Source organism: Streptopelia decaocto (assembly GCF_964273445.1).
Source record: "Streptopelia decaocto genome assembly, chromosome: 8".
NCBI classification, from domain to species: domain Eukaryota; kingdom Metazoa; phylum Chordata; class Aves; order Columbiformes; family Columbidae; genus Streptopelia; species Streptopelia decaocto.
Genome location: NC_138662.1, coordinates 3,951,428 through 3,971,696, shown reverse-complemented (window position 1 = coordinate 3,971,696; position 20,269 = coordinate 3,951,428). Strand labels below are relative to the sequence as shown.

General features: G+C 38.8%; 1 protein-coding gene across 1 annotated transcript in view; it reads left to right on the top strand.

The window, feature by feature from the left end:
• Positions 1-20,269, top strand: part of IARS1 (isoleucyl-tRNA synthetase 1) — a 106,634-nt gene that overhangs the window by 3,546 nt on the left and 82,819 nt on the right. Inside the window, exons 3-10 of the mRNA XM_082059854.1 lie at positions 2,153-2,272; positions 2,796-2,952; positions 3,401-3,520; positions 4,417-4,499; positions 12,709-12,826; positions 14,941-15,088; positions 17,111-17,198; positions 20,102-20,162. Coding sequence (XP_081915980.1) covers positions 2,154-2,272; positions 2,796-2,952; positions 3,401-3,520; positions 4,417-4,499; positions 12,709-12,826; positions 14,941-15,088; positions 17,111-17,198; positions 20,102-20,162 — 894 coding nt within the window. The 5' untranslated portion in view covers position 2,153. The remainder of the gene's footprint in view (positions 1-2,152; positions 2,273-2,795; positions 2,953-3,400; positions 3,521-4,416; positions 4,500-12,708; positions 12,827-14,940; positions 15,089-17,110; positions 17,199-20,101; positions 20,163-20,269) is intronic.

Sequence of the window (20,269 nt, the reverse complement as noted above, 5' to 3'; positions counted from 1 at the left end):
GCATTGATAAGACTGTGTATGAATTTGTGCCCAGTGGTTACTGGACACTGGTTTGTGCATCCAGTGCTTCAGTTGGTGGAAATGGGCCAAAAGTGCTACTGTGATTTACGCATGGAGCCTGTGATACGTGAGCAGCTTCCATAGCCCGGTCGCAGTTACAGACCAAACAGTCAACCCATCTTCAATTTAGTAGATTATAGGGACTTGACAGCTGAGCCAGTTGCCAAAACCTTTGCTGTTATTGTGAATGCTGATCTTGATCTAAACAAAATGTGCAGATCCTTAGTCCTCTTCTCAAGTCAACTGGCTTGTAGGAAATAAGATTTAAGGTTGAATTCTTCTATTAGTTGTCTCCATTGTCTCCGGCACTGTGATCTTGGGGCTGTGATTGAATTACTGAGAAATGACATGGCCTAATTAGTGCTTTGTTCAGTTCTTTGAGATACTATTATGAAAACTCATGTACAGGTTGCATGTACTGTAACTTACTGTGCTAAGACTAGTTCTTACCTTTGGAAGAATACATCCAGGCCATGTCTGTGTGTTCCTTGTCAGCTCATTTTTTCCCCTCCAGCTGCTGTGTCACCTGTGTACCAGGTTGTGGGTTTCTCAGTGAATTTTTTGTCTTTTTTGATAATTTGTGTGTATTAGGGGGGAGAATTATCTGTCATACAAAACGTATGGATAGTGGAATTTGTCTGTAGGTTTCATTTTGGGGCGTTTTTTTTCACGTGGGTTAAAGCACTGAGCCAGCAAGTTCTACGGTGTTCTGGGTTTCGTTTTAGTAAAAGTTTTGGAATTTTAATGTTACCAAGCAGCATGTCAACTGTACCTTAAAGTACTGTCTTAATGCATTTACATTTGTTGTTTCCTTATGGTTCCTATTTGACAAACCTGAGTAAATCAAAAGATGCAGTCCTTGTGCCATTGTTTGTAATTATACAGTGCTAAGCAAAACTCAAGGCTAACAGAGCTCAGCTTGCTCTGTTGTAAGTGCTGCTGCTCCTTAGCACTTAACTTAGATGTGGAAGAGCCTTTTTCTTTGCAGTTATTTATTATAACCTTCATAACCATTTTTTTTTTCTGTTATGGAACTCCTGTCTTAAATATCTGTATTCCACAGAGCTTTTGCTTAGTGCTTGCTGTAGCATTTTGTTGAAATTTGATTCCTTTGGATCTTGTAGCAAGTCTGGACCACAAGACAGCTGTGTTGTTTCTAATGATGCTGAGAATTCTTTTCCATCTGTTGTGAAGAAAGTTTGTGCGTAATTTTGCTTGTAGTGATTTTTGTTGACTTACCCCAAACTGGAGAATGATATTGGGTTCTCTGGCCAAAACCCACCAAATAAAAAAAGACCTTCAGGAAACAGCCAGCAAGAAGTAGCCCCATGTAGCTTAGTTCTGGCATACTTGTAAAACTGAAGAGGAAAAAGAATAAAGAGACTAGTAGTTTCCAATACTCTGGAAGTTAGACCTTTTAAAGATACACACCTGGGGTCTTTGAGCTTTTTCTTCATCTGTTTGTTCAAATTCTTCCCCACATGTTCATCTTTCATTACTGTGTTTCAGCTGTGCTATCTGAAGCTTAGCTACTTTTAGGAGCATCTGAGAATGGTGGCCTAGCTAGATGGAAAAATGCCCTTTTAAACCTTTAAATGGTGGGAATAGATGTACAAAGGAGCCTCTTCCTCACTAGCTGTAGTTCCTACATTTAAACTAAGTCTCAGTAGTTCACAAAGTGATGCTGGAAGGTCAGTTTGAATTTGGAAACTTTCCCTAAAAAAAACCCCAAACCAACAACCCAAACTTGTAACAATAAAAAAATTAACACTTTGACTATTTTCTATAGGAAACAAAAATAAAAGCATAATAAAAATTAATGACCATAGTTGAGTGAATGGAGAGCCTTTTTCCTGTTATAAAATTTTGGTGCTAATCTGTCAAAATTAGTAGACTTTTTTTTTTTCTTATTTTTAGAATATAGTGCTTGCTTCTGTGTCTGCACTGAATCAAGCTCTTTGAAAAACTGAGATGCGGTTTGGTGCTATGGATGTGTAAGAGAAACTGTATTTGTGAAGTAATGTTGGTTTTTGGTTTTTGTTTTCAATTCTACTCAATATGTGTTTTCTCTGCTTCATCGTTGCTGGGAAAGAATGGTTCAGCAAGTTCCAGAAAACATAACTTTTCCAAATGAGGAAGAGAAGATATTGGAGCTCTGGAAAAATCTCAATTGTTTCCAGGAGTGCCTAAAGCAATCAAAGAATAGACCTAGGTAAGAATCTGCTAGAAGCTGTAGCAGCTGTGTGTGACAATGCAAGGCTGCTTAGGTGTAATTATTTCCACCCCTGGCAGCCCCCCAATCCTGTTAACAACAGCTGCTGCCTTTCCAGTTAACGGTCTTGGGTAATGTTGCTGTCAGTGTCAGTTACCGTTTATATTTCTCTTTGTGAAGAATCACAAGTGTACAAACACTAGTAATAAACCTGTAATTTCCTACTTGGTGGGTTTATAAAAGAAATCTGCACGTAAGCAGGACAACTCCTTCCTATGTCTGCCAGCTGTGGAGTGACATGCTGGCAATTTGCATAGTGATCTTGGCAGAACTGACAATCAGTAGCAACTGAAGGAGTTGAAATGTCCCCTGCCAACTTGACACCTGTGCTGACTGATAGTAGAAGAGGAAGAAATTGATGTTGTCCTAGTAAGACATAGGAATCATAAGCACACAGATACACCTGTTTGAATATTTGTTACGCAGGTTTTGATTTAATTAAGAATGTTGTCTTGTGTTGTAGGTTTAACTTCTATGATGGCCCTCCGTTTGCTACTGGGCTTCCACACTATGGCCATATTCTTGCAGGAACCATTAAAGACATAGTAACCAGATTTGCTCATCAGAGTGGTTTTCATGTTGACAGAAGATTTGGCTGGGATTGCCATGGTTTACCTGTGGTATGTACAATAAATCTGCCTATAGATGCTGCTCCTTGCTTATCAATCACGTTTGTATTGCTCTCATGCCTGGCTTTGTTGCTAAAAGAGAAATGGAAGTTCTTTGTCCGGTGTGCTGCTCTGGCTTTTGTGTGTATGGTGATTTCAGGTGCTTCCTACAGGTCACCTGCCCTTCTCCAGGCACACTGTTCATTACTATAAACATGGATTTATTTGGTATGTATTTCAGATTTTTTTTTTTCTTTTGATAGTAAAGAAAAATCATACCAGGATTTTCCTTTGAAATATCTGCTTAGTTCAGGTGCGATAATCACAAAATAGCAGAATAATAAAGCGTGCCCTTTAGCCTCATTATACTGCATAGAACATAAGCAAATTATCCAGAGAAATCCTGAAAGCTTTTGATGACAGCCTTTGTTTTTTGTCTGATTGCTTTCAATGCTCCCAGGAATATGAGATTGACAAAACCTTAGGCATTAAAGGGCCAGAGGACGTGGCGAAGATGGGAATTAAAGAATACAACAATCAATGCAGAGGAATTGTGATGAGATACTCGAAGGAATGGCAGGTAAGTAAAGACTTGGTGCATATTCTGCTGAACATTTCTTATAGTATGTGTGCAGAAGTCTTTCAGCTAGGAGAAACTTCATCCTTCTGTCTGTTTGATTTCATACATAAATCTCATGTCCTCAGCTACCATGTTTCTCACTGGTGATCCTGAAAGGGGAACAAAAAGAACAACATTGTGGTTCAGAACAGAGAGCCTGGGGTGGTGTCAAGAGAAAGTTACTTAGTGGTAGCTTGGAGCTCAAAGTGTCTAACTAAATACATTGAACATCTAATAGATACATTGAACCTGTTGTGAGACAGGGACTAACACCTGTCAGTCTTGTGGTCTTTGACAGCCCTGTCGTAGCTTTGGGAACTCAAAGCAAGCAGTTGTCCCTGAAATAGGTTTTATAACTTCTTGTGACATATCACATTCTTTGAGCATTTCTTTGTCTTCAAATTACATCATGTTTTCAATGTAACTGAAAGCTGATAGACTGTGTTCTGGGTTTTGACTGTCTCTGCGATGAGTAGTTTTAAAAATAGAAACAAGGCTGCTGTGATCGAAAGCAGTTTTCAGGCATTTGAACCTTGACTGAACCTTGAACGATCCACCACTTCTATGTGATGAATGATCCAAAAGATCCACCGTTTCTGTTTAGTAGCGTTGAACACGTTTGCGTGTTGTGTGACCTTAGTTCTAGGCAATTATGTTCACGGTTTCATTCTTTCCTTATTTTTGTCTGTTTAAAAATACTCCTATGAACTATTTTCAGACTAAGATACTTCGTAGATGTGTTTCATGGGTACGGGACAAACACCGCACTTAAAAATCAAGCTGTTGTACAGAATAAACCATGGAAATGTGTCATGATCCTTAATGTTGTCTTTCAATTTGTGTGTTTTTCTTAACAGTCTAGTGTTACCAGGTTAGGACGCTGGATTGATTTTGAAAACGACTATAAAACTCTTTATCCTGAGTTCATGGAGTCTGTGTGGTGAGTTAACTTCATACATTGTATGTATGCTTTATGAATTTGCACTGGTAAGAAGGCTTCAATTATTGTAAACATGTATTGCTTCATACATCACTAGAACTGTTCCAAAATATGCCAGATTTGGAAAAGCAATGGGTAAAGTAATTAAGGTGATGTGAAATCTCTTGACGTCAAAGTGAGGGAATTAACGGACCTACCTTTTTCTTCAGGATAGTGGAGTTTTTCAAAATCATGTACAATAGTAGTGCTTTCACAGAGCCTTGAAATCTTGCTGCTGCATGTCAGCTTACAAGCAATTGTGGAGATCTAGTGTTATGTTCCTTGCTTGGTTTAGGAAATTACACTATATCTCTCCATTCTTGATGTTCTTCACACTGTCAGCTGCAAATGTGCAAACTAGCCGAACTCTGTTTAGCTCTAAACCTCTTTTTCAAGCCTGAATGTAGAGGCTGGGAATCTGCTGTTATCTTTTTCTTGGCAGTGTGGTTTGACAACTGTCTTGTACTGCTGGTGCAGAGCTAAGTAAAGTTCAGGAATTTTGGCAATGTATTCAGAGTGACTGTTGGAATTCCAAAAGACCCAATGACCTTACAGGTGAAGGATGGTCAAGTTGACCTAACATGGTGAAGAAGTGTCAACATTAGGTCCTTTACGTGGTAGACTTACAAGGTGAATTGCAGGAAGAGTTTTAACAGAGGTGCACTGACAAAAAGCCATTGAAACACAAATGATATACATACTAAAGTATTATTGATGTTCTTTAATATTAGTTTTTCTAATAACCTTCAGTTGTATAGTTAGTTAAATATGGTTAAGGATTGACAGAATTTCCAGAGATCTCTGAAGCCTTTGTAAAGGGCTGCAGTGCCAACGAGTTTTCAGTGAGCACTGAAAAGATGGTGAGAAGGGAGCAGATGTTTAACTAACTTAGCTGAAGGAACCCTGCATGATGGCAAAGCTAAGACTGACAGGGAACCTTTCTTTTACATGTTACAAAAATACTTAGTGGTACTTAAATCCTATTTTACCAGCATCTTCCAAGGACCATTTAAAAAAAAACTTGACTTGAACTAGCTGCAGGGTCTCTCTCAACAACCCAAGCCTTTTTTTCTTCCCTTTGAAAGAAGATTTCTGGTCTTTCTCCTGGCATGCAGAGATCATGGTCTCTGCTTATTTTGGGTACAGACTCTAAAGTTTAAACTTTGGTTCTCAAATCTCTATGGCATTGGATTTCAGGGAGTATATAGGCAGACAACCTCTTAATTTTTTACCTCTTTGCTTCCTTCTTAATTTTCTTGTAATTGTGTAATGCTTTTGACAGGATAATCTGCAATTTTCTAAAAAATATCAGATTGTTACCTAAGCAATCATCAAAATTGAAACCTGTATTACTGAAATTACATTTTATGTCCATTAGGAGTGTTCATTTGAATGGTATGTTCTAGTGTTTTATTTTATTGTATTTTTAAAAAAACTTTTATGTTATATAAAAGTTCCTTTTTAAATTAAAACCAAAAACTTTAGTGTCCTGATAAATATCAAAGAGAAACTGCGGATTAATTTCTGCATTGACTGACTTGGTGACCATATTGGCCTGCTCTTAGGCCCAGAAAAAAACGCTTTGATGATAATAGTGGTAATGAACATGGTAACCATGGATTTTGTGGTTAAAATAAGGTAAGGGCTTTGTCTTTAGTCTTTTAATCAGCTAAACCTACCTGTTTAGGGTTTGGGTTTTTATTTTTTTGTCTTTAGCTCTTCCTGAGACTTGCAGTTCTGGAGTGGTCTCAACTAGAATTTGTTGCTTTCTGTGAAATATGTTTTCATCCATGATGTTTATGTTGAGTTCAGTGACCTAATGTAATACTCATGATAAATGTTGTTTCCAGTGGTGGCTGATTTTGTCCAAATTATTTAGACTTTAACTAGTTTAGGACTCAGACACCAAATATGTCGTTTATTAATGTCTTGTTTTGCAGTGATACCGTACTAGCTCAGGATGCTAGAAAGCATTCTTTTTCATATTTTGTAATGGGTGTGTTGGAAATGACTGCTTTGTAACCATTTTGGTGCCGTGCCATATGGTGGTTGACAGAATAGAATGAATTTTCAGCCTACAAAATTTTGACTTGCAACAAAATTTCATCCAATGCTAAAATCATGGCATCCTGGCAGAATTTTTCAGGGGAATGTTGGTGTCATTAAGAGATGAAACTGCAATGGTTTCTCATTTGAAGACAGTCAACTCCTGAGGTCTTAGATATGTTGAATAGAACTTTTAAGTTCTAATTCTGTAGAATTTGTATATCCACACTGCAGCGAGCTTGAATCTTAGTGAAAATGTGTCCTTCGCTGAAAACAGTACAATGAGAACAATGTTCTTGAGCTAGCATGGAAAAAACGTGCAATATTTTCTTGCCTTTTTTTTTTTTTACAACTCATGAGATGGATGACACTGAAAGCAGTTGGATGTGATGCGATCTTAAACTTCTTACTAATCTATAAGCGGTCCGAAAGAACTATGTGAGCATTGAAAAAAAAAAAATACAAACACAAACCAAAAAACAACTAGTAAATTGTCTTCACTGCTGGCTTCTCACGTAGTTATCAGGCCAGCTGCAGGTTTTCAGCTCTAGAGGAGATTCTCCGTGGCCACTGAGGCAGAGCACTGAGGTGCTGAGGATGGTCAGAGCTGCGGAGCTGCTGCTCTGATCACCTGCGATTCCGGGATCCTGCTTTGCACAACGCTTGGGGTCAGTTAAGCAGTTTTCTGTCACCATCCAGTGGCTAAATTTAGAAATTGCAGTCCAAATTTTTAAAAAACAGTTGAAAGCTGCATGTATCTTTTGAAAGGCTTGTCTGCATAGTGTGAAACCACCACGTGCTCATGTAGCTCACTGTAGCTATTGCTGTACACTAAGAAGATACTCTTGAGTCTTTTTGTGATAACACTGGATAGTGGGTGGGGAGAGAAGGAAAACCATTCTTAGTTATGGTAACAAATTGGTACTTTATGTGTTTGAGAACACAGCTGCATGCTGTAAGCATCTCTGTTTGCTGGGGTAGTGCAGTATGGAGCTCCCTTTGGTGACGGGGCTTTTTGTCCATTTCTGCCTTCCCTCCACTGGACCCATCTCAGTTGCTCCAGCCTCAGTTTTAGGGTTGTTATTAAGAGGAGACCTCCCCTTCCTTACCAGGTGTGGCTTTTGGCCTCGCAGCCCTGCCCTTCCGTGTTCTATAGTGGTGTCAGCCCTGAGATGCCCCTGCACCATTTCTAGGTTGTAGCTGAAGAGGTCGTAGGTACCTCCTGAAACTGTAACATTTGCCTTGAGTTGCCTGATTCCCTGTGTGTAGCTTTGCTTTTGTTTTGGCACAACATTTTTTTTCCATGCTGTGTATTTTCCAGATGAACTCTAAATACACTAAATATCTGTGTCCCACTGCCTTAGCCCTTCTCAGCGAGAAGGTGAAGGGGGACTCCCCATCGAGAGGAGGACTGGTTTATTGTAGAGATCAAAGCAACTGTATTGTTATGTTGCTTATTCCTTTTCTGTGAAGCAGTAAAAGTTGGGGTTTGTTTTAGTTTTATTCTGCGTGTGGAATTATCCAGCCTAAACTAAAATGATTTCGGAACAGCAGATCTCTGTGTCTTAATAGGAATAACTATGCATTTTGTGTATTCTGTGACTCTTCAATGATTCTCTAGAGAAATAGCGTTCGTAAGATTTTTTTTGTCCATTTTTCTACTAGCTATCTGCATTTATTCTCATGCTGCTGTTTCTTTTATGCACTTAGTGTTCTATGCTCCTTTTTGTTACCTTCTTGCCATTGCAGCCCTTGTTGTTTTATGTCCTTACCTGTATTTTGAAGGAGGATTACACTTGGGTGATCACTGGGGTAAGTCTAGTATCAGTTTCAGATATCATTTAACATGCTGAGCCTAGAATTACATCAGGGAATGCCCTTGCTTTTGCTGAGAGCTTGGAGGGTAGATCTGGAGCAGAGTGATCTATACGCTGGGTTTTTAAAGCTTTCACTGGTAGTGGAACATAAGACTTGAAAGCTTCTGTACTTAAAATTCTCAGGCGACAGAACAAATGCTTTTTCTGTCTCTCAAGAAGGTGTCATTCAAAGATGCTGTTCTAAAGACAGGCTGGCTGTGTTTGTTAGTGGGCTTAATATGTTCTTTGTATGTTCATGCTTCTTTTGACTCCTGCCCTGTGTATTTTGTCCCATGCATTTGTGTTCGAGTGTTTGTTTGTTTTGGTGTTTTTTGGTTTTGTGTTTTGTTTTGGTTTTGTTTGTTTGTTTTAATTTTGTCTTTCAAGTGTTCCTGATGAGTCACAGGAGAACCTTTTCCTCAGAGTCCGTGCTGTTTGGATGCAGTCTGCTTGCTCAACTGTGTAGATGATGGGACTTTTTTTCTTACATAGTGTGGTTTGCGTGATTTTTTTTAAGTCTACAGAGGCCGTTAAGTTGTCTTTTTATCTTGACATGAACTGATACTAGGGCACACAGCAATAATTTTGTTATCCATACTACCATGGATGTGTTGAAATACACTTCTAGCTCCTGCTGTTGTAATGTTTTGCCCACCTTACTTTTAGCCTTTGTCAGTAACAGAGTTCTTTTTTTTTTTTTTTTTTTTAATAAAAAGAGGGAAAAGTACTCTATGTGAGATTGAAAATACTTTTTCAATATCAGTAATGGGTACTTTCATTTTCTGGAAAGCTAGGAGCTTTGAAACCTTTAGAAAACCCTTAGACAATGAGTCATTGCAAACAATCACTGGATCACATGAAATCACTCAATGCCTCCATGAAATAGACTGAAGAACTCTAGAAGCTCTAAGATGAAATCTGTTTTATCAATGCGAAGTGAATGTATGATGTGTTTGAGGAGAGCAACTTGATTTTGCATCTGCTAGAGGATACTGTGGGATGTTGGATTTTGTGTGAGATGCCAAAGGTATTTTGAGTATTACGTTGACAGATTCATATCTTCTGGAAGCAAAAACTCCCCTTGTAGCAGTTTTATGATATCCATGTGGTGTTTGCATGGTGTGTATGTGACTTGGATCAACGATTATTTTAGCAAAGTTCCAATTTTTTGGAAATTATGCCTATGAAAATAACTCAGTCTTGGTTACTGATGGGGTTTGAACCAGTTTTATCATCCATTCCTGACACTTTTGGAGCAACAAATATATATTTTCAGTTTGTGTTGTGCTTTTTAGAAATAGAAGCTACCTTGCATCTCTAGGGACCAGATCATCTGTTAACGAGTAGCTGAAATATGCATCTTCAGTTCACCTTTTCCCTAACTTTGCTTTTCCTCAGTAACGGAGTATGTAAGTGCTGCTGCCACAGCCAAGAGGATGTAACTAAATTTATTTACATTTGAGAAGAAATGTAGAAGAATTTACGGCAACAGGATTTAATTTCTAACTTCTGTGCATTAAACTTTTTCTGATTGCCACTAGGAGCCCTGTGGTTTTGTTAGCTTGTTTCTTCAGAACAGACTGCGGTTTCAGTTTTGCCTTACAAACCCGGAGTATCTTTCCAGCAAATTGTCAGCGTTTTGTGGGTTAAAACACTTTGATCGGTTATAGTCTAAAATACCAAATATTGAATTGTTAAGCAAAACATGATATTAATCTTTAGTGTTTGAGCGAGCTTGATCTGTGGTGGTTGCTTTGTGTTGGGTGGGCAGTGCTGCCAGCAGGAAGCTCTCGGGGAGTTGTCTCCTGTGCATTTCTGGTCTCGCAAGAGCTGTTCTCAGCAGCTTGCTTGTTACGGACACCAATTACTTGTTGTTCAAGATAAGAACAGCTTTTTGTAGTGATAACAAGGGCTCTTGCATCAAGCAGCAGTCTTGACTCGATCACAGTTCTACTTATGATGTTGGAACAGTTTTCTGAGAGAAGTCGTTTTGCTAAACTACAAATGAGTGGTCGTCGTGAGCTGTAATGAGAGCTCTGGAGAAGGATGCGGTTTGAGGGCCCATCTTTTTTGTTCAGCCGTGGAACAACTGGGGAGCACTTGGTTTGCAATAGGGCAGAATTATCACAAGAGGGAGATGCTGGCTTGGATTTTTAACTTGGCAGCTCCATCTAGTGTTCACCTTTCCTAAAGTTTGCACTTATATTTACAGCTCAATTAAATATTCAGTGTTTCTCTGAGTAGTTTTCTTCTATGCTGTTAGTAGGCAGTGTTCTTTAGAAAGCAGAGCTAAAGTGGAGTTTTTTTCTATAGATATTTCGCTTAACTCTATTTGAAAGGCAAGTGGAACACCTTCAGTATAAATGCTGTCACTTGTCACAGTCTGCATTAATTATGCTCTGAGATGGTAGATTTAATTTTTTTTAACTTGCACGAAAACTTTTGCAATTAGCCAGCTCAAATGTATATGCTGAAAGCTGATGAAACTGTATTCATGAATCATTTATAGAAAAGACTGATGTATATTTATGCAATGCAAGTTCGAGTGGATACAGTCTCTGCACTCACTGCTGTGTTTTGAATTTGAGTTAGGGGTCAGGCAGCCACAACTTGCCTGTGGATGACATTTGTAACTTTAACAAGGTTACTGTTGTGTGTGTAAGGTAAGGCACAACTCTGAAATACTTATGGGTTTGGCTCCTCTGTGGCAGAACTTGATGCTGCTGAGGGTCTCTTAGCCTTTATCCATTTTAGAGCTTGTTTAATTTTTCTTATGTTAGTGAGCACTCATAGGGAATTTTGGACTTTTACTAGAGGCCCATGGATGAATATGAGTGAACTGCATGTCTTCTCCATAGGACAGTCTGTATTTTCTCCAGCTGTCTGATCTGCAGGATGATTATTCTGATTAGGACACTGTATGACTTTTGTGACAAGCCAGTGTATATCTTTTGATGTTCTTGTTTCAGGCTGCAGATGGAAATCAGTGCAATAATCTGCTTGCGTTTTGTCTTAAAGGTTAGGACTTAAAACATAGAAGGCAAGACACTGACTTAAATGTAGGTCCAAATTCTCAAGCACAAAATGACAGCCTGCAGAAAGTGCTGCTTGCCAGGATGGGGTTGGTTGCTTAGCAATGAGCTATTTATCTGGAAAGGGACCCAGAAAAGTGATCAGGATGGTTTGAAAACAGTCTGAGTAAAGTTTTTAAAGACAGCAGTGTTGGAACAATTTGGATGTGGAATTTGAAATCACCAGACTCTGCAGAAACTCTGATTTTTTTTTTAGTTGAATTTGGCATGATTATTTGAGCCTTGCCCTCTCCTGCCTTTACTTTTAAAGTAGCCAACGTGCAGGCTATACCGCTAAGCATGCAAGTCAGTGAGACCTTATAAGCTGATAAATGTTGATGATCCTTTAGAAAATTCTGCAATATTCTGATACAGAGGAACAGGGTTTTGTCTGTCACGTGGGCATTTGATGAGTTGCCATGTGAACTTTTCTAGTTTCTGTTCATCTTGAGCATTGACTCAATTTGTCATATTGTAATATTATGTGCTGTCTTGATTATTTCAAGAAGACATAAGGATCTAAGTATGCTACAGGCTGTATTGAAGATTTCATAAGCAGAGTTAAAGCTTGATGTTAGACTGTGATCTAGGACAGCAACTGAGTCCAGAGTGAGATGAGCTAATAAAGGAGAACATGAATGTAAATTGTGGGACCATAAAACTGAGTTCATAGCTTTGCATGGTCAGCTGTGCCTTCTTGTGAAAAAGGCTCAGGATTTACTTGCGGTGGGTTTCAGGTATCTCTGACCTGTATCTGTCTCTCTTCTGTAGCAGTGGTTGCTGTAGTAGGTGCTTAAGATCATGTAATGAGTGAGCTGCTGTGTCGCTATAGGTCTTCTCTCTAATTTATGACTGATTTCAGCTTTGTTAGTAGTTCAAATTTCAGGTGGTCTTTGTATTCAAGAAATTTGAGAAAGATTAATCAGCAATATGGATTTTTTTCATCAGAGTGCTATGTGCTGTGCAGTCAGTGCATGGGAAAACCAAGCTGGTAGAATCAGCTAAGAATCAGCCAGAAATACAGATGTAATCAATTTCTCTTTCCTTTTGACTTGCAAATATTGTCTCTAGTTGATGATTGATTGTTTAAAAAAGGCATTCAAAACAGCACTCCAGTTAGAGCAGGACCCCATTTTGCAGCTGATTTACCAAATCTGAAATGCCAAACGCTATTCCATGTTCTTTGTTTACTTCCAGGTGGGTTTTCAAGCAACTGTATGACAAAGGACTGGTGTACAGAGGTGTGAAGGTCATGCCTTTTTCAACTGCGTGCAACACCCCACTGTCCAACTTTGAGTCCCATCAGAACTACAAGGTGAGTCAGTTTATGTGGACAATATATGTTGCAATTGGATTTCTCTGTTGTCTTCAATTTGGATTTGGAAAGCTTTAGTATTTTTTGCTTGGTGTCATCAGCAAACTTGCTGATAGTACACTCTATTCCCTCATCTAAGTCATTGATGAATATATTGAATAATACAGGCCCCAGTACTGCCCCCTGAGGCACTGCACTAGATACAGGCCTCCAACTGGACTCTGCCCCATTGACCACAACTCTCTGGCTTCTTCCCTTCAGCCAGTTCACAGTCCACCTCACTACCTGGTCATCCAGACCGCACTCCCTCGGTTTAGCTGTAAGGATGCTGTGGGAGACTGTGTCAAATGTTTACTGTGGTCAATGTGCTAAAGGCCTTTCCTGGTTGGTGGGAGATCGTGTTTTTAACTGTGTGAGAGAGTGTGTGTATGCACGTGTGTGTGATTTTATGTGTGTGTCAGTCTTATTTTCCCAAAGAATTTGGCTGAAATGTTAATTGTCTTTCTGTTGGAAGTTAGAAAAATCTATCCTGACAGAAGATTGATGTTCAAAAGTGTCCTAGATGACCATGGGGCAACTCAGATAAGGACTTAAAATTAATTTATCTCTCATAAGGCAGAATAAAAGGTTTTTTGATGCTGTCCAGTTTCTCTGCCTTGCTGAACTCAGTAAATCAGGATTTGGGGGGAGTGTCTCATTTATATTACACATGAGGTAATGATGGTACACACACTGAAATGTGGTCTGTGAATAACAGCCTGGAACGGGTATTTGCCTAGATTGGTCCTGGTGTCCAGTTTGGTTTAACTACCGATTGCCTTGTTATTTTTTCTCAGACTTTTTAGGAGGGAGAATCCCTAGTTACATGCCAACATGCCTATCATGTGTTCGCTGTGGACAGACCATAAATACACTGATTTGTGGACTGTGGACTGGCACCACATTCTATTTGTAGGGCCACTGCCGTTGTCAGTGAATTAAACATTATACAATGCTGCTACCGAGCAGCCTGCATGTTATTTTTTATGGCTTGCTAGTTGCTTTTATCCAAGCGGTTAAGTTAGTGCTTCAGAAAACAAAGTGAATAGCCTACAGTGTTCTTTAACAACTGGTAGAGACAGAACTGTAGTGATTGCTCGATCTTTGCTTGGTATTGAGCGTGGTTTGGGAGTTATGTAATATTTATGTTTTACTGCTGACTGCAGCAGATGTTCACAGAAAACTCCCTCTGGAGCCGCCCTTGGCTTAGACAGAAATAGCTGCCTGTCCCACGAGGCCGTGAACTGTTCCATGATGCTGCACGGAAACCTTGCACTAGACATGACAAGGGAATAGGACTTATTCCTGTGCTGAGGGTCTGCATGCCCGTTTTTTTGGGGCTTAAAATTAATAGTGAAAATTTCACATTTGTAAGATCAGACTTGCATTTTCAGTCTGCTTTTCATAGTATGTGAAATGACTGAATAGGGTTGTGCTTGTCTGAAAGAAAAACTTGTTTTCAGGGGATTCTTTTGACTCATTTGAAGGCAAAAATTTTATAGAATAGCTGACAAAGGTCTCCTTCCCTGAGATATATATATTTTGTTTTTTTTACTCTTAAATATTGATGGACTTTTGTTTTAAGTAGCCCAAACTTTTTTCCTGTGTTAACAACAGCTTCTTAATAAGAGATTTCATCTTCTGAAGTGATGGCTGTTCTTCCTGTTCCCTGACTCTAGGGGAAAAGGTGGGAAAAGACTTTCTGTAGCAATATCTGAGAAAATGCTGGTTTTTCTTGACAGCTGAGATTGATTATAAACTTTTAAAATGGGATTATAAGGAGTACCTGAGGGAACTGTCAGTCAGTTCTCTTTGGTGTTTTGGCAGCTAATTCTCAATCTCACTGCTAATCCAAATTTTGAACCCCTGGCCTTGCTGGGCTGACAATTTGCACTGTCTTATGTTGCCACTTGACCTTCTATTGCTGCAGTATAAACTAGGCAAATGGCAAGATAGATTTTGGTGGATGGCAGTAATAGTGACTGTTTCCTAAATTTGTATTTTCTCACTAAGACATGCAGTAAACCTTCCCTCCTTCCCTTTTTTTCCCCCTTTGGCTTTATCTTGTTTTTAAGGACGTTCAAGATCCTTCAGTGGTTGTGAGCTTCCCACTGGATGAAGATGCAAGTGTTTCTCTTGTTGCTTGGACCACTACTCCTTGGACCTTGCCTAGTAATTTGGCCCTTTGTGTCAATCCAGAATTGCAATATATAAAATTGAGAGGCAAGTATTAACTGAAGGTAACATATAATTAACACTTCTTTCTTCAGTGCCTGTGAGTATGTACTTATATTTTGTACAATAGACTGGTTTATGCTAAATTTATAGGACTTTGCTGCAGTTGGATCAGTGTTATTTTGAAGTATGAGATTTACTTCCTACATGGCTGATGATTTCTGACTGCTGTGCTCCTTTTATTTTACATGCATTGTGAGGACTGTTCCTTAAAAAATATTGATAGATGAAATAAAGAACAAGAGCAAATGTTTTAGCTGTCTTAAAGTCACGCTATATTTGAGAGACATGGATGTGTGACTGGGTGTCCCCAACGTTTCTTCTCCCCTCCTTTTTGGGGGCTCAGACTCATGGACAAGTTCCTGCTGTATGACAGCCAACTTGCAGTGACTGAACGTCTCTGTACCCCTAACCCATGACAGAGCTAAGACGCCATATGCTAATCTCAACCTGACTGAAGTGTGGCTTTTAGCACAGACACAAGGCAAGGTACATATTGTGGCTTCCAATGCAAGACTACCTTTGACCAAGTGCCGTTTGGCTTATTTATGGACCAAGTTGGGTGTGCCTGGCTAAAGAAGTTGTGCTATAAGGTAATCTCTTTGCTGAGAGCACCCAGCACCTCAGGAGCTGGATGCAACAGACCATGTAGGGCAGGGGTGTGAAACATTTATACAGTCTTAAAATTACATTTGGCCCTTTGAAGGCAACCACGAGGCTGATGCGGCCCCTGGTAAAAATGAGTTTGATGCCCCTGATGTAGAGTGTCCACACAACGTGGGCTGTTGCTTTTCTCATTACTGCTTCAAGTATTTTTCTGGGGTTTGCAGTTCCATTGTTTTCAGTTGGCAGGAAAGGAATTTATTTTATCCTTGAAATGCAGTTGTCTTTAATTATATCTTCATCTACAAAACTTCCCCCCCCCTTTTTTTTTTCTAAATTTAAATTAAAAAATAAGCAGGAATTTGGGTGGAAGTATTTCTTGTGTTGCTGTTTTCAGGTTCTTCCAAACTTCTCACCTGCTCTGACTTTTCAGTGTATGCTTTAAAAAAATAAGGGGGGGGGGGGGGGGAAGAGATATTCAAATTAATGATGGCATTTAATCTGGAGTTAAAAAAAAAAAAAAAAGCCAAAGGTATAATTTCCAGTTTCAACATGACCACACGAATCTTACGTGTGCCTAAGGTGATGTTAAACGTGAGAAGCTGCAGGGGCCTTTACAGTGGATTCCGTGTTTGGGTTTTCTTTGTTTTAAGAGAGAATTAAATGTTTTGATTTTCAGAGGTTTTAACAAACTTGGTCATCTCAGAAAGAGTTATTGAATACTTCCAGAAATGCCACTTACACCTGTGTGAGGTGCTGAGCTGTTGGGTTCGGATGTCTTTGGCCTGGAGTCTGCTGGTGGGATAGTGACCTGACTAAGTTGGTAGGGTAGCAGTCTGAATAAAATTTGTCATTGAAGTTAAGAGATCAGGGCTTTGGGGCTAGAAAATGGGTTTCCTTTCTAACGTTTCACTTTTAATCTGTATTTATTGCCTTTAAAAAGAAATCCAAGCATAACATTGATTGGAATAGTAAATCTTAGAAAGGCAGCATAAAGTGCAATTGTTATCCCTAATGTCAACTTAATAGTATTGATTTTATGTAGTAATTGTCCATCTTCCAGTTGTTTCCCTCAGTTTCAGTTACGTATACTAAAACTTTTCAATGGCTTTCCTTTGGCAAAATGATAGGTTATTTTTTGTTATTGAACAGAAACAAACACTGAACATCAGTGGACTGGGTTTCATCCTGTGGTTTCTGTTGAAACTTAACTTTTGAAAAGTGTTCATTAAGTGGCAATATGGGGAAGAAGCAGCTGAAAACCAGTGGTTGATCAGCCAGATTATTCTGGGCAGTATTACAGCCAATAGGATGCCATCTTGCATAAATTGAAAGGTTTTGTAATGCTGCAAGTGAGGGTATTGTTACTGAGATTTATGTCACTTTCTGTTTTATTTTACATTCTAGATAATGCCACAGGAAAGATTTACATTTTGATGGAATCCAGGCTGATCGCACTGTACAAATCTGACAGTGAATATGAGGTACTTGACAGGCAAGTACATAAATTATTACACACTTGTTAAGTTCCCGTATTTTTGAAGATCAGAAGTTAAATGTTTCAAGAAGTTGGATTTTGCAGTTATCTAAAGATTGGTTTCTCTGCAAGTGTGTATATCTTGCAAAAATTTATGGAAGAGATTGAAATTTAGTAGAACAAATTGGTCTTATACATGAAGCTACAAATAGAAGTTTCATTGAATCATTGTATTGTGGTGGGGAAACAAAAAGGTTCCTTAGTCCTTCCTTTTCCATTGTGTTTTCTTAGAAAGACATCACTGTAAATTAAAGCTCTGAAAAGAACCCCCAGAGATTGTCCAAACGCTGAACACACAAAAAAGCAAAACCACTGTCTTTGACAAGCAAAGACTGCTTTCATAGGATGGTCTGCCTAAAGTTCTGTAGTTAGTGGCAGTTAATGCTTTCTGAGGACGGCTTATTCATCTTGGTTCAGTGAAAAATATGAATTATTTAATAAGTCAGACTGGATAAGGGATGCAGGTATTTTGCCTAAGAGAGTTACAGATTTTAATATGTAGCTTGATTTCAGTCATTCTGTGTCAAGGTATGCACTGAACATTTCGGCCTTTTTTACTGTGGTGTTTTCATAGGAACTGTAAAGTACCTGCTCTTTAAGACAATCATACACAGGTACACAAGTTTCAGTTGTCGCTGCTTATGTCCCTGACAAGTTGTATTTCCAATTTCCACTCTTCCAATCTTGGATTGTTTTTTTAAATACATATATATTTTTTTTTAACCTTTCTTTGTCTATACATAAGGCTGCCAGCAAGTTTTATTCTCCTTGCAGAGCAGTATATTTTTTTCGTTCTGTATTAGTGCTACAGTCTTCCCAAGCTGACATTTTTTTTGTCATGCTTCAGTTTTTATGTTATGTAATAAATTAGTTCTCTCAAATGTGAAATGTGAGACAATTAAGAGGTAGCTGGTAGCTGAATGGATCTTTTAAAGGTTTAGATCTATAACTATATAAGTTCATGGGAATGAACTTGCTAATTTCTGCTTTTCAGTTTTTTCTCTCTTTGGATAGCTTTTAAATTCTCAGGCAGTTAAGCCCTCGAGGGAGAAATTCCTGACACTTGTTCTATACCAGGCGGCAGGCTGGAATGATCGAGGGATCTGAAAATTTTCTGTACTTAAATGCTCTGAAATTCCTGAGTCCAATCTGCCTTCCCCCCCACCCTTCTCAAACCTGACTTTTCTGTCCCTTTTTTTCCCAGATGCAGATGGTAGGTTTTTGTGTGAGAGCAGATGGGAATACTTGTGTGTTTCACTGATGAGATGGCTCCCATCTTTATCAGAATACTTTCTGCTGCTTTTTTGCACACATGGATTGGTCTTGGGATACTGCCCCACTTGTGGCCATTGAATGGCTTGCTATTTTAGTCAGTGGTAGATATGAAATGAGTGATGACCATTTTCCTCCCTTTGTGTTACATTTTAGTCTATTTGCATATTAAGCACTTCATTTCTTCACACTGTTTTCCACTGGTGTGTCTTTTTGCATTCTAGGGAAGCCAAAAAAGATTTCTGATCTCTTGAGAATGAAGGATTTTAAATGAGTATGTTATTACTGTAACTTAGGTCATAAGGCGGCAGCCCTGTATAAATTTTCATCTTAAAGTTCAGGACTTTGATAAATGAAATGTTTCAGATATCAAAAGAGAAAATCAGGAATGTGATCCACAATGCTTACCTCTCACTTCTGTGAAATAAGAATTTAAACGCTTTTTTTTAAAGTCAGTTCAAGGCCTTCATGTTCTGTATCTGAGCCTTGCCACATCTGTGTTGCTGAACACTGGGATGCTTTTCTCTCATCTGATCCCGATTAAGCACCTCTAACATTCCTAAGGCTGTTTGTAATATAAAATATACAAACTGTCCACAAAGCTGTGCCTTAAAATAGAAAGCTCTCCTTTTCCTAGTGGATATTATGTATACCGAGCTGAGGAGTCATGCTCTTTAACTTGGCATGGAATACTACTTGAGTTTCTTTTTGTGCAATGAAACAGGTTTGAAGAGTTCCCCACTTTGAAGTAGTCAAATGTTTTATGGTTTGACCATTAGTTTTGGAAGATGTGAATCAAGAATAGTATATGGAGAGACCACAGCTGTGACACATTCAGAGAGGTATCCCATCTATTAAACAAACTTTTATTTTAACTAGACTCTTTCCTGAAATGGAAGATGAAATGCTTTCAGGAGAGTTCTGAGCAGTAAATCCCAACCTAATCACCATCTTTGACTAGTGTCATGAGTCTGAAGACAGCCAGATCAACAGGCTGTGTCTCTGTCTTACATTTCCTGTCTGGCTCTGTTGGTTCCCTAGTCAGTCCCGTCTGTGGTGGACCTTTCTCCGAAATGCCTGTGGAGAGCTCGGATGCCTGGCTTTAGGATAAGGAGTAAGGCATCCATGCTTTAATGCTGCAACACCCTGTATCACATCCTTCTGTGCATAGAACTTCTAGGTGGTTTGGGTCAGTGCTTATGTGTTTCTGTTGGACATGCTGAGCTATAGGGCTGTGATGTTGTGAATATGAAATTGAAGCTGTGTTTTATCCAGCAGTTCCTTGCCCAGCTTTACCAAAAATGGATTGTTATTGATGCTTAATCCCTACATTAATTTACAATGATTGCTTGATTGAAAGACCAGTTGTACCTATTGACTGTCACCGTGTCCTAAATGCATCTCTGCTATGTTTTTTTGTCTTGAGTCCAAATTGCTGAAGAGATGTAGAAATGGGAAGCAAACTATTAAGAAAATACATTTTCTTTGCCTTGTCTAGTCAAATTCTGTTAGGGATGGGGAAAAAGGAAATAAAAAAAATAGCAATTTTCAGGCTGTTAATTTGTGTTCATGTTAATCTTTCTCCTCAGGTTTCCTGGCATTGCTCTTAAAGGCAAGAAGTATAAACCACTCTTTGAATATTTTATTCAGGTAAGATGAACAAGTTTGGTGTTTGATACAGGTTACAAAGACAAAAGTAAAACCAATTCTCAGTATTCCTTGTTTATATTATAAAAATCGTGTGTCCTGATAACCAA